General features: G+C 49.1%; 1 protein-coding gene across 2 annotated transcripts in view; it reads left to right on the plus strand.

Moving 5' to 3' along the window:
- The window catches only part of LOC147635868 (Haloacid dehalogenase-like hydrolase (HAD) superfamily protein), a 62,581-nt gene that overhangs the window by 35,139 nt on the left and 9,781 nt on the right, over positions 1-17,661 (plus strand). For both annotated transcript variants that reach the window (XM_086801247.1, XM_086801248.1), the window contains exons 4-7: positions 16,413-16,482; positions 16,594-16,753; positions 16,903-16,984; positions 17,120-17,336. In XM_086801247.1, the coding sequence (XP_086657373.1) occupies positions 16,413-16,482; positions 16,594-16,753; positions 16,903-16,984; positions 17,120-17,336 (529 nt within the window). The remainder of the gene's footprint in view (positions 1-16,412; positions 16,483-16,593; positions 16,754-16,902; positions 16,985-17,119; positions 17,337-17,661) is intronic.

A 17,661-nucleotide genomic window follows, 5' to 3' on the forward strand; every position in this document is an offset into this window, starting at 1 on the left:
CACAGTCTGTCTGCAAACATCTCGATCCTCAGTGGCTGGCTCCGCTGAAAGCAGGTCTCTATAAAATGCAGTAGCAATGGCTCTGATCTCCCCGAGCTTAGTAGCTACCGATCCATCCGGTCTACCAAGCTGGCGGACTCCTGCTCGGGCATGACGGGGTCCAGTGATCTCAAAAAACTCTCCAGTCACTCTATCACCAAGCTGCGTCCACTGAGAGGCCTGACGACGATAGTAAAACTCATGTCTCTGCTCCTCTACCTCTCTAACCTCCTGGCGTGCCTGGCTCAGCTGGGACGCCACCCACTCACATGTAGGCTGCTGCTCCTGAAGGCGCTGTAGCGAAGCAAGGCTGCGTCTCAGCCGTTGCTCCCGCTCGCAAATCTCTCCCAGTCGTGTCAAAGCTGCAGCGTGTAGAAAAGAGCTAAGATCAATGAGTCCCTGGGCACACTGGCCCGCTGCATCCTGGTCAGAGCACTGACTATCATGCCAGATCCTCTCAATGTCCTCAGCGAGACTGGGATCTGTAAGTACCCTCTCTAGGATCCTCAACTGCAAGCTGGGCTCCCGTGTCCCCTCCTCCAATGTCAATATAACTGGCGCATGATCTGAAAATGAGGTGCCAGCGAGAATGCCGACGGAGCCCCCTCGCTCCCCTAACCAGTCGCCCACATAGAAGCGATCAATCCGTGATAGATTAGTCCCTCCCTGCCGGCGATCCGACCGAGAGAAACTAAGACTGTCCTGAGACCGGGAGAAAGCCCCATGCTGCCATGCATCAGTGATCCTCAGTGACATGCAAAACCGATCCCAAGCTGCAAGCTCCATGCCGTGCACTGTAACATGACTGCCTCCCACCCTATCTGCCGGGTCCTCAAGCATGTTGAAGTCTCCCCCAACACACCAATGTGCGGCCTCTGGCAATGCATCTGTAACCTGAGTCCAGAACTCTGCTCTGGCACTAGCATGATTGGGCGCATAGATGTTGAGCACACCCAATAGCTCATCATGCATCCTCAGAATGACATACTGTGCTCTACCAGGCACAATGATCCCTCGATCCACAATGGCCTGCCGCCATACATCTGCAATAACCATGCATACTTCTCCCAGTCCACCCAAAGGACCAAACCCTGCAGACCAAAAAGTGTCCCATCTACCAGGCATCACCGAACCATATCTCCGGATCCTGCTCTCACCCAAGTGGTGCTCCTGCATCATCAAAATATCAATGCTGCCACCAACCAAGCATCTCTGAAGCTCCTGCCTCAAGCAACCTCGATAACGTATAAAGTGTGCTCCGCCAAGGCCCTGTACATTCCATGAGATGATCCTCATGGATGCCCTGCTGAGGTGGATGCTGTCTCAGCCGTACGGCGAGCCTTCGCAAGCGGCTTGGATGGAGAGTAGTCCCCATCCGAACGGCTGCGAATCTGCCCACCCGGTGTACTGCAAGAATCCCGGATCAGGCGCCAGTGGGCTGTGGCCCATGGCGACTGCCTCCTGCTCTGATAGAGCAACCTCGTGTATACTCACATATCCAGGGTCGCGTGCCAAGTCTGCCACTATGCGCACGACCAAATGCCGAATCCCTGAGGTATCCACACTCCCGGGATCCAAGAAAAAATGAGCCAACTCCCAAAGTCGGCCTATCACATCTGTCACCTCCAGATCGCTCATGTGATGAGAAAACTCAACTGCCTGAGTCTTCAAAGTGTTGAGAGCGAGCTCTAGAGTCCACTCCCGGTCACAAGGTCCACATAGAGGGAACGAGAAGGCCACCGCTGAGTCTAGTGCCTCCTCCCCACGGGCCGGAGGTATCACTACATGAACTCGGATGGGTGCTGGCTCATGGGGCCCCTCTGCTCCAAAAAGCCGTGTGAAGGTGTAATCAAAAGCCTCCGAGTGCTGTCTAATGCCAAGGCGACTCAACCGACTGCGGATAGATGAAATCCGTGAGGCCCTAATCGGCATAGGTCTCCTCTGTGATGCTCGAGCGAGGTCAGTGCTCAGCGCTCTCCGGACTGCAGGTGAGCGCCGCCTCCTGGGAAGGTGAGGCGGGCGGAGGGGGAGGAGGGGGAGGCGAGGCAGGTGGAGAGGGAGCCGCTGCCGAAACCGGAGCGGAGACGGGAGGAGGCGAAGGTGGAAGCGAGGCGGTGGGAGGGGACGGGGGTGGGGGGGGTGAAGGAGGGGGTGCTGGCATCTCTTGGTCCTCAGTCGCTGCAGGGGTCTCCTCTTAAAGGGGAGCAAAGCTGTTCCTCACGGGAACCCAGTGAGGCTGAGACTGTGGGCTGCTGCTGCAGCGGTCTCTGGGCATTCTGCTGTGGCTGTCTCCCTCGGCGGCGCCCCTGTCCAGGCTGCCACTCCGAGGTCTCTGTGGCCTGAGCAGGTGTCCCGGAGGCAGCCTGCCGAGCCGAATCTGTGGGCGGGCCATCAGTAGCCTGCTGCTGTGGTGAGGGTCGAGGTCTCCTGCGAGGGGCAGGCCTTGGCCAGATGACCGACCTGCCTGCAAATGAAGCACTGGTTCGGGAGCCCCGAGAACTCCACTTTCTGATCTATCCACCCCCCCCCTATCCTAGGTAGCTGAATGACCTTAGGAAGGGAGGAGATGTCAGACACCAACACTCTGACCGAAGGTAGCCCAGTTGCTCTGGCCACCACTGAAGCTGCTGAGGGGCCCGTCTCTAATACCGAGCCCACCAATGCTCCGAGCCTGGAGAGGAGCGGAAGATACTCCCGGCGGAGACCAGGGAAACAAACTGTAATATGGAAGAGGCGCTCTCCCTGCTCCGCCGCTGCTGGGTCAAATCCATGCTGCCAAGGTTTGAAGAAAGCCCGAGCACCCCTGATGTCCAGAGGACTCATGGCAAGGACCTTGGCAACGCTCTGGGCGGCCTCGAACTCGATCTGATAATGTCCCCGGCCCAGGAGCTGTACATCAAGGATCTTGCCCACATCTGCAAGAAGGCGAGCCTGAAGAAGATCCCTGATCTCCCCTTTGCTGGGGCGAGTGCCGACTATACGGCAGATGGTGGAATGAGCCTGGAGGCGTTCCACCTCTGCGGTGAGGCTCGCTTCCTCTTCCGGCGAAAGAGAAAGCCTGATGGGGATGTCCTCGGGGGTGGGCGAGGGGGCTGCGGATGAGTCCCTCTGAGGCGAGGCGGGAGGAGTCTCCACCATCAGAGTCTGAAGCTCAGGCGAAGGCGAGGCGAAAGCGGAAATCCTGCAAGAAACGGGTTGCACACAAAGAGGCGGAAGACCGGATGAAAAGGAAAAAACAAAACCCCCTGGGGGTGAAAAACAGCACGAAAGAGGAGGGAGGGGGCGAAAAATCGAAGGAGAAGCCCTGGGGGGGGGGGGGGGGGGGGGGGGGGGGGGCGGCGGCAGCAACGCGAAAGGGAGGGGGGGCGGGGCGCTGCTGAAGGGAGGCGCGAACAGGCGAATAGGGGGGGGGCGAACAGGCGAAAAAGGGGGGGGGGGGGGGGGTGCGAACAGGCGAAGAGGGGGGGGGGGGGCGGCGAACAGGCGAAGAGGGGCGAGGAGGGGGGAGGCGCAGCAGCGAGGAAGGGGGGGGGGCGCAAGCGGGCGAGAACAAAGGGGGGGGCGCAACGGCGAGAAGAAGGGGGGAGGCACAGAAGCGATGGCAGGCGGGATGAGGAAGGAAACGCGAGGGAGGGAAGGCGATGGGCGAGCAGCGCAGGGGTGAAGGCGGGAGCTTCAGCGAGCAAAAATCTTCATCTTGGAAGTATGGAGTTGGCTTTATATACACACGTTTAGCACTCTTTCCTTATGGATATTGTGGATCATATTATCAAGCTTACAAGCAAGCTATATGGAGATAGATCTCGGGATATCTTAAGGATATGGTGAGGAGATATTTCTTTTGGCTTCATGACCAACCTGGCAAAGAAAAGCTAAGTATACTTTGAGTTTGCAAAGTTAGTGGTTTTGCTATGAAGTGTTTTTGATGTTCACTAACCCTTGTATAGCTATGCAAGGAGAAAGGTGTTGTTGTTTGCCTTGAGATGGTTTCAGGGAAACATTGTTTATGGCTCCCTTTAATGAGATGAATTCTTTTCATGGCTCCCTTTATTGGGATGGATTAAATCTATGGAGATTTCTTTCTTGGACAAGATTTATATAGATATTGGGCTTCACAAGCAATTTCTATGGACGAATCTGTCCGAGTTTATAGAGAAGAAATCTTTGGATATCTCATGGATATGATGCTTTTATGGATAAAAGTCCACCTCTACTCCAAGGTGTGTGGTTAGCACGGAGTATGTGGTAAGAGTTATGGTATACAAGGATTATGGTATACAGGTCTATGGATTCCTGGACTTCTTTTCTAGGGTGGATCCATCCTCAGGTTTATGGATAATATTTATGACTCTCTTTTACTGGGATGGATTATTCTTTATGGCTCCCTTTATTTGGGATGCATTGGACTTTTGGAACTCATGGTTCACATACCTTGTGTAGTGTTCTCTTGTCCTACGTGCTCTCCTGAAGATTGTTTCTACCATCTGTGGGTGCAACAATAGAGAGCAGATGGAAGGGAACATGGGCACTTCAAAGGGCAGTGACAAGCACAACATACCCTGTGTAGTGTTCTCTTGTCCTACGTGCTCTCTTGAAGATTGTTTCTACCATGTGTGGGTGGAACAATAGAGAGCAGATGGAAGGGAACATGAGCACTTGAGAGGGTAGTGTGAGTTGGTGGCCGAAATGCCTATAAACTAGGTGTAGCAGAAATGCTTATGGAACACCAGGTTATCTATGCCTGCGAGTGATTGTTTTATCTTGTTACTTGAGCCCACCTCTCATCCAAGGTGTGTGGTCAGAGTACCAACACGGAGTGCAAGTGGTAAAGTGGACATGACGCTTGGTTGGCACGGGACTTATGTCTATGCCAAGGGTCATGTGGACCGATGTCTTTCTTGGCAGGAGACTTATTTTGTCTCGCCCATTTACTTGGGACATGATTATGATATCTGGACTTATGGGACTGTTTTGTCTCGCCCATTTCTTTGGGACATGGATTAAAAAAAAAAGTAAAATTTTTAAAAGTCATATTAGAATCAATATCTCCCCATACAGAGGCCAAGAGGTTCATTGTTCATCTCACCATGCATGTGGATTCATGTTGGGATTGTGAGAGTGCAATTCAATGAACACTCCACCATACACGTGGATTCGTGTTGCGATTGTGGAGTGAGTGTTTCATTGTTTCCACACCATGCTTGTTGATCAGAGTTGGGATTGTATGGGAGAACATGGGAACTGTTGGGATTGGGAGAAAGGATTGCCAGAATTATGGAGAACCAGCTTTTCTGTCACCATGGTTTGTGCTCTTAAATGGCACCAGTTTGTGTGCATAGCACATGTTTCTGTGCGAGGCACTAGTTTCTTGTGCATGGCACTTATTTAAGTGTCTTAGCACTTGGTTGTTGATTTTCATTGGCATATGATTATCTCATTGATATTGGTGATTGAGACACAATTGGCTCTTGTGCCTGTGTCTAGCATATCTTCCACGGAATTCTCGCCCATTTATTTTGGGACATGATTTTAATATTGCTATTATGGACACTTATTTAGTCTTACCCATTTCTTTGGGACATGGATTCTTCAATTATATTAGATTTTTGAGACTGTCTCGTCTCGCCCACTTGATGGGACATGATTATATCTTGAATATATGGCTTGAAGCTTAAAGTTACGGACGACTTTTAAGAAGTTGGGGAGGATGTCACCAGCCTGGACGTTTCCCAGTATGAAAGGAGTCTGGTGGACTCCAGGATGTCTAAATATTTGGAAAGTACAAGCTTTGGGAATGGGGGATTATCCTAGAATACAAAGGACCACACTCCTAAAATTTAGGAGAGTTGCTATTTTTGGCCCGACTCCGATGGAAATTCTGTTCGCGTCATTACATCTGGAATTGAGCAGATACCAAGAGCTGGCAAAGTGCCTATGACAGAATGTCTACCAGTTGGGATATTTTTAGAGGTAAAGATTATGGAAGGACCCATCTCTTAGATTGGGACATGTGGCAAGAAAGTGGACCAAAGTGAGACAAGTGGCCTGACACTTGTTAGAAAGTGGATCAAAGTGAGACAAGTGGCCTCACACTTGTCACTTCAGCTATTGTGTGGCTCTCCACTTGTCATTGTAGCCTTTTCTTGCCATTTTAGCTCATGGGAGGCCCAAATCTATAAATTGGAGCCCTCTCTCTTCATTAATGGAGGCTCTCTTGCTGCACACTAGCTTCTACCACGGTTAGAGGCTGCCCTACTGATGGCTACTCTCTTTCTCTCTCACTTGAAGGCTGCCCATGAAGAATATCGGCTGTTGGGGACTGTTGTGGAGGCTTTCATCGCGAAAAAATACTGAAGGCAAGGATATTTAATTATTTATTATGATTTCTACCCATTGTACTTGTTGTACCAGCCTTTGTACCTGCTGTACTAGCCATTGTACTGGATGTACACTCTCACTTGAAGGCTGCCCATGAAGAATACCGGCTGTTGGGGACTGTTTTGGTGGCTTCCATCGCAAAAAAATACTGACGGCAAGGTTATTTAATCATTTATTATGATTTTTAGCCATTGTACTTGTTGTACTAGCCTTTGTGCCTACTGTACTAGCCATTGTACTGGCTATCCTTGCTGTACCACCCATTGTATCGATTGTACCAGCTTTGTACTTGCTGTACCAACCACTATACCTGCTGTACTAGTCACTGTATATGCTATACCAGCATTTGTACTTGTTGTACCAGCCATCGTACTGACTGTACCAACCATTGTACCTGTTGTACCAGTCACTGTACCGGCTGTACCAACCATTGTACTTGCTGTGCCGGCTGAATGGAGAGTTGTACTTGCTGTACCAGCTCTATTGCATGAAGACCCGTGGTTTTTGGGGAAGAATCAGTACCCACATGGAGGTATATGGATTATGTTGTTGGCTCAGCATTTCTACAGCCTGTGTTCCGGCTCTGTTGCCTCGTGTTGGGCTGTGTTATGGCATTTGTATATGGATAATCCGGCATCTCTCGTGGGGAGAGTAAGGCCCTCAAACCTTGTACATGATATTATTCTCCTTGGGTAATAAAATACTCCAAGGGGGGGGGGTCGGCCCATTCTGGCCTCTATGCGGTGTGACACGTGCAAGCTCCATTTTCAGCATTTGTGGATGTTTTGTCCAGCTTTTAAATGTTTTAATATGCATTGATGGTATCAACAAGTGTTTCAAACGCCCTAGTCCTTCGGGCACCCGCCGCGAGTTACACTATGAGTATACTCCCTAGCTTCTACTAACATGTAGCCTTTGTCTTAGTGATCCCAGATTAGCCATCGTGAAGCTCGCTTCACATGGGCACGGCTTTGCCATCTAATGTATCACTTTAATAATACAATATTCTTCTCTATCTTTGTTATTGTGCAATTTGAGTTTTAAAGTTTTGTGTTTTGAAAAATCCTACGTGTTCTTGTGTATACATGGCAGGTTGTATCCTCTTACACTTTTTGGGAGGTTGGCAATATAAAAAAGCTAAAAGACGATACAAGCCTATACTAACTCCTCCACACAATTCATCAGGCATCACTCTGAGTATACTTCCTAGTTTTGACTAGCATATAGTCTCCGTCTTCGTAATTCTAGATTAGTTATTGTATACATCGCACGTTGTATACATGGCACGTTGTATCCTCTTACACTTTTTGGGAGGTTGGCAATTAAAAAAGCTAAAAGACTATACACGCCTATACTAACTCCTCCTCACAATTCATCAGGCATCACTCTGAGTATACTTCCTAGTTTCGATTAGCATATAGTCTCCGTCTTCGTAATTCTAGATTAGCTCCCTTCACACGGCCACAACTCTACCATCTAATGTATCACTTCAATAATACAATATTCTTCTCTATCTTTGTTACTGTGTAGTTTGAGTTTTGAAGTTTTGTGCTGTGAAGATCCTACTTCTTACAAGTGTTCTCGTGTATACACGGCACGTTTTGGGAGGTTGGCAATGCAAAAAAGCTCAAAAATCATGCGGAAAGACGAGAGGAACTTAATGCACCTGATTTTAGCCCTGTTTTTGGAGAGTTAACGAGCCCCTCTCCGCATCCTCCCTCTCCGGTGGATCACTCCCAGCCACTTCCTTCTCCCGCTTCCCCGTCCGCGTCCCCCTTCGCCTCCGCCTTCGCCTCTCCTGCCCCCCTCCACCCCCCCCCCTTCTGCTCCGTCCCTCTTCTTTTGAGCCTGCACTACCCCCTCTCTCCGCCTCTCTTGAGCATTCCTGCCACCCTCCGGCAGCACCTAATTCGGAGCGGAGGTAGCTGGCCAGTTCCCTCCGCCGATTGATCCATCGCTTCTCGGAGCTGGTCAAGATGACCATCACCGCCTCCCCAGTGAGGGCTCTCCCCCCAGAGTTGCCAGCCCCCCCCCCCCCCCTCTCCTCGCGGGGTCGTGGGGCTGCTAGTGGATTACAGTTTCTTCCGATGTCTCTCGACGGAAGGAATTGATATTTTCGAGGAGACAGTGGCTCCCATTCGGATTTGTGTGGTGTTCCATCCTTCCAAGCCATCCACTCTAGAGAGTGGCGCGATCGATGTTCTCCTTTCCCTTGAGCGTAGTCCCAAGGATGGGGTGGGATTCAGAGTTGATGGTTGCTGCCATCTAGGGGCAGGTAGTAGAGCTCTCGCAGCATCTTCATGAGCTGTGCATCACCGACGTGCTTACCCATTTGTGGTCCCTCCTCCAGTGTGGAGGTGCTGCCCTTTGTGTTCCTTCATATCTCAGTTGTAGTACCCCTTCCCTGTTGAAAATATGAAAGCAAGAGCAAAACTAGAAATGAAACAAGAACAAATGAAAGACAAAGAGTTACCTTGAGATGAGTGTAGACAAGACACAAGATTGATGCTTTCATTGATGTGACACCTACAATATATAGGTGAGAAGTACAAGATTGAGTAGACTGACTTATGGGATAAATGAAGAGGTGCCACATGGCACTAGACTCAAGACACAAAGACTCAACTGAAACTAGACTAGAGAAATAGTACACCTAGTGTGCACTTATTTCCAACACCCTCCTTAAGTGGACACTAGGAGGAAGACAAAAAGACAAGACTATGACATGACAAAAGATAAGACCAAGACAGAGAGACTAGACAAGGATTGAGAGACAAGCTAGAAGACAAGATGGACAATACTAGAAGACAGATATAAAGACTGATAGACTGAGAGACAAGACATGAGAGTCAAAAGATCCTGAGACACCCCTCCTCAAGTGATATCCTCATATGGGTCCACAAGGATAGGGACAAGATGGATCTTAAAACAAGACACAGTCAGATTGATAGACAGATAGACAGACAACAGATAGACAGACAGACAAGACTAGATAGACAGAAGACTGACTGTAGACAAACAGATGGACCTTGAAGACATCCCCTCCTCAAGGGCAATCTCTGCCTCTTGGGTAGGGACAAAAAGCATAATGAGTAAGACACTAGAACCCCTTGACCTACATCATCGGTGGTCAAAGTGGTAGACAAGAAAGGTGAAGTAATCAGAAAGCCCATTCCTCATCATGTGAGGAATGAACAGCAAGATCTGCTGATGCAGATGTTGCAGCAACATGGGCTGAGGTAGATGCAGGGGCTGATGTAGAGGTTTTAGAGTAGCAGTCCTTCTCCCGGTGATTATCACGGCCACAAATGGTGCATGGATGAGCCTTGAAGCAGTCCTTCTCCATATGATTAGTTTTTCCACAATGGGTGCAAGGCTTTCTTACCTTAGAACCTCCTTTCTTTGCTGAAAATGCAGTGTCAGTTACCTTTTGTTGTTTTGTTCTTTCCTCTTCTTGGAGAGCATTGATGATACCTTCAAGAGTAGGATTATTGTGATACTTGAAGGTAGTGACAAGAGTAGCATAGGTGTCAGGTAAGCTTTTGAGAAGCACAGCAATAGCAATATCTTCGGAGATGGGGGACTTCACTGATGCAAGCTGAACCATAAGACTGCGAAAATAATTGACATGAGAGGCTATAGTAGCTCCCTCCTGCATATATAGATCAAAGAATGAGATCATAAGTGCAATCTTAGAATTTTTAGAGCGGGGTCCAAAAAGGGTATCCAAAGTGATCCATGCTCGAGAAGCAGACTGTATGTCGGAGATGTGATGAATGTAATCATCTCCAAGACCGAGCAAGATGATAGCATAGGCTTTGTCATTCTTGGCAGTGGGAGCATAAGTGATAACTTGCTCAATGTCGGAATCTTCGGGAGCAGCAGGATGAACAACGTCCCAAAGACTTTCTTTCATAAGATGGCACTTGATTTTGATTTGCCAAGTATGAAAGTTGGACCCATTGAATTTGTCGATAGACATGAGAGAATGAGTAGAAGAGGCCATGTGGAAAGGTCTTACCTCTTGCTAAAATGCAAGGGCAGTGTCTATTCCCTTACAAGATTGCAGAAATGAATGAAAGAAGAGATCCAAACTGTTTTTAGAAGCCGGCTCTCTCACCACTTGTCAAGGCCATAGCATTTGACAGCCCATCGAAGCATGAGGAACTAGCAGTTTGCAGATATGAGGATAAGAAAAGGACTAACCAGCAAACTGATGGAGACAATGCACAGTACCTTGTAGACTCTTCAAGAGGAAGCAATGGCAGAACTGAATGCAGCAAAATAGCTCGTTTAGGAGGACAGTCGATCTGCAGCTTCCTTGAGATGATACGCACCCTTGAGTTGATGAAGAAGGCAGCCAAAGAAGAGCTGCAACAGTACGGCGGGCAGCAGCAGCTACTAAAATCAGGCCGGCGCAGGGCGGACAACAAAAAAAAAAAAAAAAACTGGCAGACAGCAGATTCAGGTCGGCGCAGGGCGGACATAATGTGAATAGGCTGTTCAGGTCGGCGCAGCGTGTGCAGAATGTGAATAGGCTGGTCCTACAGGCTGAGTGCAGCTAGGGAGATGGTGGCCTGAAGCTATGGCAGGCAATACAGGGCAGAAGCAGCCTGCTCTGATACCATGTTGAAAACATGAAAGCAAGAGCAAAACTAGAAATGAAACAAGAACAAATGAAAGACAAAGAGTTACCTTGAGATGAGTGTAGACAAGACACAAGATTGATGCTTTCATTGATGTGACACCTACAATATATAGGTGAGAAGTACAAGATTGAGTAGACTGACTTATGGGATAAATGTAGAGGTGCCACATGGCACTAGACTCAAGACACAGACTCAACTGAAACTAGACTAGAGAAATAGTACACCTGGTGTGCACTTATTTCCAACATTCCTCCCCTTTTACAGATACTTCCATTGTGACCGATGGAGTTAAGAGTATGTGTACTCTCGAGCTCGGGCAGAGTGGCAACACATGGAGGACAGGATCCGTGCCCACCTGGCGTGCCTTCGTCCTAGGATTGACTGTGACTACTCCCCATCGAAACCCACACCCAAGACTCTTTGAGTGGAGGGCAGTTCCGATAGTTCCGCCTCCCACAGAGATTGATATGCGGATTGTCTCATGGAACATTCAGGGTTTGGGGGGGGGGCCTTAGTGCATTCAAAGGCAAGGCGTCCTTACGGGAGAGCTCCATAGAGTTGCAGTTGGGGGACTCATCCACATTCTTTTCCTCCAAGAGCACCATCTCTCTGAGGGGCATACTGGTCACTGTGGGAAGATTTTACCAGGCACGAGTCACACATTTTGGTCTCTCTTTTGGCCCCTCCGGGACACATGGGGGAGTTTGTATTTCTGTCAATGAGCAGCTCTTGCCTACAGTGGCTGGCGTAGGTGTCATTGTCACTAGGCGAGCTCAATGGGTTACCATTAGGATTGGAGAGGACTATGTGGGTTTCCTCAATGTTTATGCCCCGAACGGCGAAGCTAGTAGAGCCAGTCCGTCAGTCCCTCCCGTAGGCTAACTTTTGGTGCATGGGTGGAGACTTAAACATGATCGAGTAAGCAGAGGACAGACTAGGAGGAGGCACGGCTACAGTCTGAGGCTCAGAGTACTCTGCTTGGGAGGAGTTGATCCTGGCACTTAGGGGACAAGACCCTTGACACCTACCAGAGTTTGGGCGCAGCCCTAGGAGTATGTGCTTCTCGTGTTCTGACAGAAGTAGCACTGGGCCCAATCTCCCTCGACTTGATAGATTCTATGTGGATGAGTGGGCTTGTGGTCGCAGGGGCATGATTGGTATCTTGGCTGGTACTACCTTCTCTGATCATGCTCCGATCATTTTGTCTTTGGAGGACCCTCGGAGGCAGGACAGGCGCTTGAGCACTATGATTCCGGACAGCCTCATTCGGGACCTAAGATCTATAGCAGGATAGAGCAGAAATGTGAGGGGCTGGATTTTATATTAGTTTCTGCCGCACGCACCAAGAGGCAGCACATAGCAGATTGGTGGGATTTTGTGAGCAGGAGAGGAGCATTCGGAGGGGTCTTGCCTCTCTCCAGCGTCTCCAAGAGAGTTCCCTCGATAGCCCGTGGATTGAGAGTTAGCTTGCTGCCGCCCATACAGAGATCAGAGCCATAGAGGAGAGGAGGGTGGAGTACAGATACCATGCCAGAGCCTCCTTTTGGACCCAAGCTAGAGATAGAGTCACTGGGGATTTCTTTGAGATTGCGGGCCCTCACAAATGGAGAGATGGTATTCGCAGGGTGCGAGGCTAGCATAGAGCTTATGTGTCTAACCACCCCCATGTGAGAGCCATTGCCACTGATTTTTTCAGATCCCTCCTCACGGGTGACCCATTATCCTCATAGGTGGTGGATGTGCGAGAGAGGATGTAGTGGCACAGGAGAAAGGTGGTTCCTCCCGCTCTCCAGACCTTCTTAGTGATTCTCTCCACAACATAGGAGCTGGCGGAAGCCTTCACGGCTCTTCTTAGTAGGGGAAAATGCCCGGGGGCGGATGGGCCTCCAGTTTCCTTCTTTCTTTGCCACTGGGATCTCATGGCAGCCTTCAATGAGATTATGACTAGAGGCACCATGCCATAGAGGCTCTCAGAGGGTTTGATTCACTTGATTTCTAAGGAGGGTGGTGACAGATCGGAGATTTGGGAGTGGAGACCCATCACCCTCCATGGGACCGCCTACAAGATTTTGGCCAAGGCCATAAGCCAAAGACTTCAGCCTTTCCTCCCCTACTTGACCCATGACACTTAGATAGGTTTTGTTCACGATCAGAGCATTCTGGACAACATCTTCACTTTCTGCGAGGTGATAGCCTCAACCAGAATGCAGTAGCAGGACCTCATTATGCTCATTCTGGATTTCGAGAAAGCTTATGATAGAGTTGACTGGAGCTTTGTGGAGGGCACGATGTACCGGATGGGATTCCCAGTGGAGTGGATCCGCGGTATCATGTATGTTAGGTCTCTACTTAGCATCTCACAGTCAACTTCTCATTTAGGGACCCGAGGTGACGGATTCCCCCTTTCCCACTCGGTCCTGGAGGACTGTCCACTGGCACCATACCTCTTCCTATTTGTCGCTGAGGCCGTTAGCAGTTTTCTCTCATCTCAAGAGATGGGGCTCTAGGGATTGCGTCTCCCCATCGGTACTCAGGAGGAGCTACTGGACTCAGAGTTTGCAGATGACACAGTAGCATACTTATTTGGAGATGTTGGGAATCTCCAGAGATTCACAGAGGTGATAGAGATCTTTTGTCGCACAGCAGGAGTGCAGATCAACTGGCACAAATCGTGTGGGTTTTGGGTAGGCTCTACACCCGCCTTGACCTGGCATCCAATTGAGGCTTTCCAGCGGATCTCGAGGTGCACTCCAGTCCGCTATCTTGGATGCCAAGTGGGCATCGATATCTCCTTGGAGCAGATGCTCGTCCCTCTTCTTTTGAGCATGTGGAAGAAGATTTTGTACTGGAGTTCAGCGAGGCTTTTCTTAGCCGGCCGAGTGGTGCTGCGAACCAACTCCTTCTTGCCACCATGTGGTATGTTACCTCTTGCTGGGCCTTCTCCCGAGCCTGCATTGGTTAGGTACAGCGGTTGATCTGCAACTTTTTGTGGGCCGGTAGTGATGGGAGGCCTGCTCCGGTCAAGGTGGCTTGGAGAGTGATCATTTAGTTGCGACGCAGAGGTGGCCTAGGCATGATCGACCCTGCCATTTTCAGAGCCGTGCCTCGCTACAACATTCCACAAAAATAGAGCTTTGGAGATCTAGCAATTTGCACATCTTGGGAAACTCAATTGAACGATTGTTAGAGGACTTCTCCGAGGTGGTGAGCCTTGGAAGGACTTCCTCTTGGCTAGAATTTCAGCCCGTACTCCGAGCTTGGGGGGCCCTTGGCCGCAGAGCACCAAATAGATCTTCACACAGATGTAGGCCTGTGGCTTTAGCCCAGTTTTTGAGGACAGATTTAGTGCCAGCCTTCTCCGAGCTGGGGATCACCTTAGGCCGGCCCTCCAACAGAGCGTTTCGGTAGCCTCGAGGAAGCGTCTTTGGCAGCCCCTGATCTATTTACCGAGTGGCCACATGCTTGGGGGCCGACCTCATGTATCCTGGGGAGCGATGAGCATAGGACCTGCCATATCTCTTGGAGATTGGCTTGCATTCAGATAGCTTCCCCCTTAGCCTCAGGCGGTTGGGATCTAGGGTAGAGATAGACTCAACCTCGACATCGACTCTGCTATTCCTCAGGAGTGCCTGACCCCTATCCTAGACCCCCCCCCCCCCCCCCCCGCGCCCCTCCCTTGCGCCAGTGGTGGCTGGGTGTTTCTACTAGGCATGATATTCTCTTGGCAGCTCATGGCTCGGATGAGAGTTGTGCTTTGCTCACTTTTTCGATTGGACCCATGGCAGATTAGAGAGACTAGAGCTCCCTTTGGATGATTTCAATGGATGCACCTTACAGAGCGTGAGGGTGATTGGATTTCTAGCACATGAGTGGCACCTTGACCCCCCACCAGCCGAGGTGGCTAGGGAGAGACGCTGGCATCTATGGATTTGGGGGAGCCAGCCCATCACGCGCCTCCAGTGGGACCCGGGGGAGTGGACTTGGCGTGATCCTGTTGACAGGGAGGAGACTCTGGGTACCCTGTTCTTCGCATACACTGCATAGCTAGGCCGCAGGATCTAGATGCCCGAGGTTGAGGGCACCTCGGCAGTAGCAGTACACTGACAATCATAGAGCCTCTCACGGCGGGTTCTCTCAAATTTTTGGAAGAGGCTGTAGGACAGTTTTCAGCCTCGAAAGATGACCCTCTTTCTTTGGGTGTTGGCACATAGGAGTTTGGCGGTTGGCCATCCGCGGTCGACCAACAGCTTGTCCGAGGTGCGCCCACCCCCAAGAGTCTCAATGAGATTGTCTTTCGGATTGTCCGAAGGCTCAGTAGGTTTGGCAGCGGATTCTCTGCATTTTCACGATGGACAGGATTTCGACCAATATCATTTCATGGGGCACTGTCACTTGGGCCACAGAGACTGAGGTTATCATGGTTTATGAGGAGGAAGGTGGGGGCTAGCCCTTTAGGTCTCTCACCTTTGCATTTTGACAATACCAGTCCCAACCCCTTCCACTGATCATTGGACCCTAGGTTCATGCCAAAGATGGGAGGTTGGCTCGACATCATTCATACCCTCCGCGGTCAGTGGGGGAAGCTCTAGGGTGGCTCTGACCGCATGCGGAAGCAGTGGGAAGCCTTCTTGAGGCTTTGGTGGCATGGCCCCTTTCTCATAGATAGAGGTGGTGATCCCACTTGGCACTACAGACCACCTGTGTGGTTATGCCCTCCCCCTCCCCTTGTATGAGATAGTCTTCTCCTCATAGAGTGGCCAGCTTGAGGAGAAGAGCATCTGTCTCCACTCCTTGGTTCTTTGATCCTCGCCCCGTACAGGGAGGCGAGTTTGTATCTAGCCCTTCAAGGTTCTATTTAGCCCCTCGTGGTTGTTTTTTGTTAACTAATAGAAGGGTCTTTTTCTTGGGGGGAAAAAGAAAGACTGGGGGAAAAAGAAAGACTGGGATGGTGCATGCCAGGCAGTTAGTTCTGAATACTTGTATAACAAGGTGATTCGTATAAACATGTGTGGAGCGAAGGGGTCATTTTGGTTCTCAACATTCCTTTCAATTTACACATTTTCTGATTTTTATTAGTCCTTGCAAGTACTTACACGGGGCACATTAAAGTTCTTCACAAATTCATATATTTTTAAATGCAAAACCCAATGAAGGGTATCTATATTAAGAAAGTCACACCCGATTACACTGGCACCATGGCCTTGGGCTTATCATTTATAAAAGCTTCACAATTGAGGCAATTGGATTTCTTTTGCAACAAACTCGTTTTGTTGCCACATTTTTTTCTGAAAACTTTAGTAGAGGTTTATGGTCACCTAATAACCTTTTGGGCCACTTATTTTACAGGTATGGTTATTGGATCAGTTTGGTGTACTACATGATGGACAGAAAGCCTATCCTGGAGCAGTTGATACTTGTATGGTGGCTACCTTTTTCTTTTGGTGGAATTCAATTCTATATTTCTTGTATTTTTTGGTTGTATTTAGAAGTACCAGTTCACTTCTCACGGTTCAAATATTTGCGACAGTGAACAGGATTGCAAGTACAGGTGTAAAGCTAGTTATTATAAGCAACTCATCAAGGCGAGCAGAGTCAACTTTTGGAAGGATGGAAAGCCTAGGGTTTGACCCCTCTTTATTCGCAGGGGTAATCACAAGTGGAGAGGTTACCCATGAATACCTTTTACGGTTAGTATCTATAAAACACCTTTAGGGTTGCATTATTACACTAACTCTCATGAGTAAAAGATCAGGAAAATTATGAACGGTAGCATCCACATTTTTAACTATTTGATTGAAGTCAAATGCTAAGGGTGTCATTGTCAATTGTGGAACAGAAGGCACGACCCATGGTTTGCAGCACTTGGTCGACGATGCATACATATAACATGGAGTGAACGTAGTTCAATCTCTTTGCAGGTGTGCTGGTGCTATCTGTCTTCTTTTATAGAGCACATGCTAGTTCATATAAAAGTCTTCCATGGTTTTTTATTACTTGAAAGCTGCAAAGGATTCTAGACTAACTGAAGATGAGAATTGTCTATTTATGGATAGGGTTTAGGGTTGGACATTGTAGAGAACCCTGAGCTTGCAGATTTCATCCTCGCACATGGAACAGAGGCTTTGGGATTGAGGGATGGGGGTGTCAAGCTTGCAACACTAGAGGAGCTAGAGGGTGTGATGGCCCTTGCTGCTGGCAGAGGAATACCCATGGTGGTTGCTAATCCTGACCATGTGACCGTAGAAGCAAGAGATTTGAAGATAATGCCAGGTATGTAGGTGTATATATGTTACAGTTATCTCTAAGATAATGCCAGAAATTTAGGTGTATACTGTTATCTCTAAGGTTAAGCCTGAAATTCTTTCAGAGGTGACATTCCTTTGCAGAATGTTGCAGCCCATTGCATTATTTTTCTTGCTTTAAAAGGCAACGAATGGAGGTGACTTTGAAGAAAGTTCTTTTGCAGCTTGGGAGAAAATCTTGGAAACACACCATTTTTTTTTTTTTTTTTGTAAGAAGTGTTGTTCTATTACTTCATTGTACAAGGAAAGAGGCCCTGAAAAGTGAGGGAAACTTCTTCAAGATCAGAAACAGT

The sequence above is a fragment of the Cibotium barometz genome, chromosome 8 (genome assembly GCF_041138505.1).
Source record: "Cibotium barometz isolate CiBa-2024 chromosome 8, ASM4113850v1, whole genome shotgun sequence".
NCBI classification, from domain to species: Eukaryota; Viridiplantae; Streptophyta; class Polypodiopsida; order Cyatheales; family Cibotiaceae; genus Cibotium; species Cibotium barometz.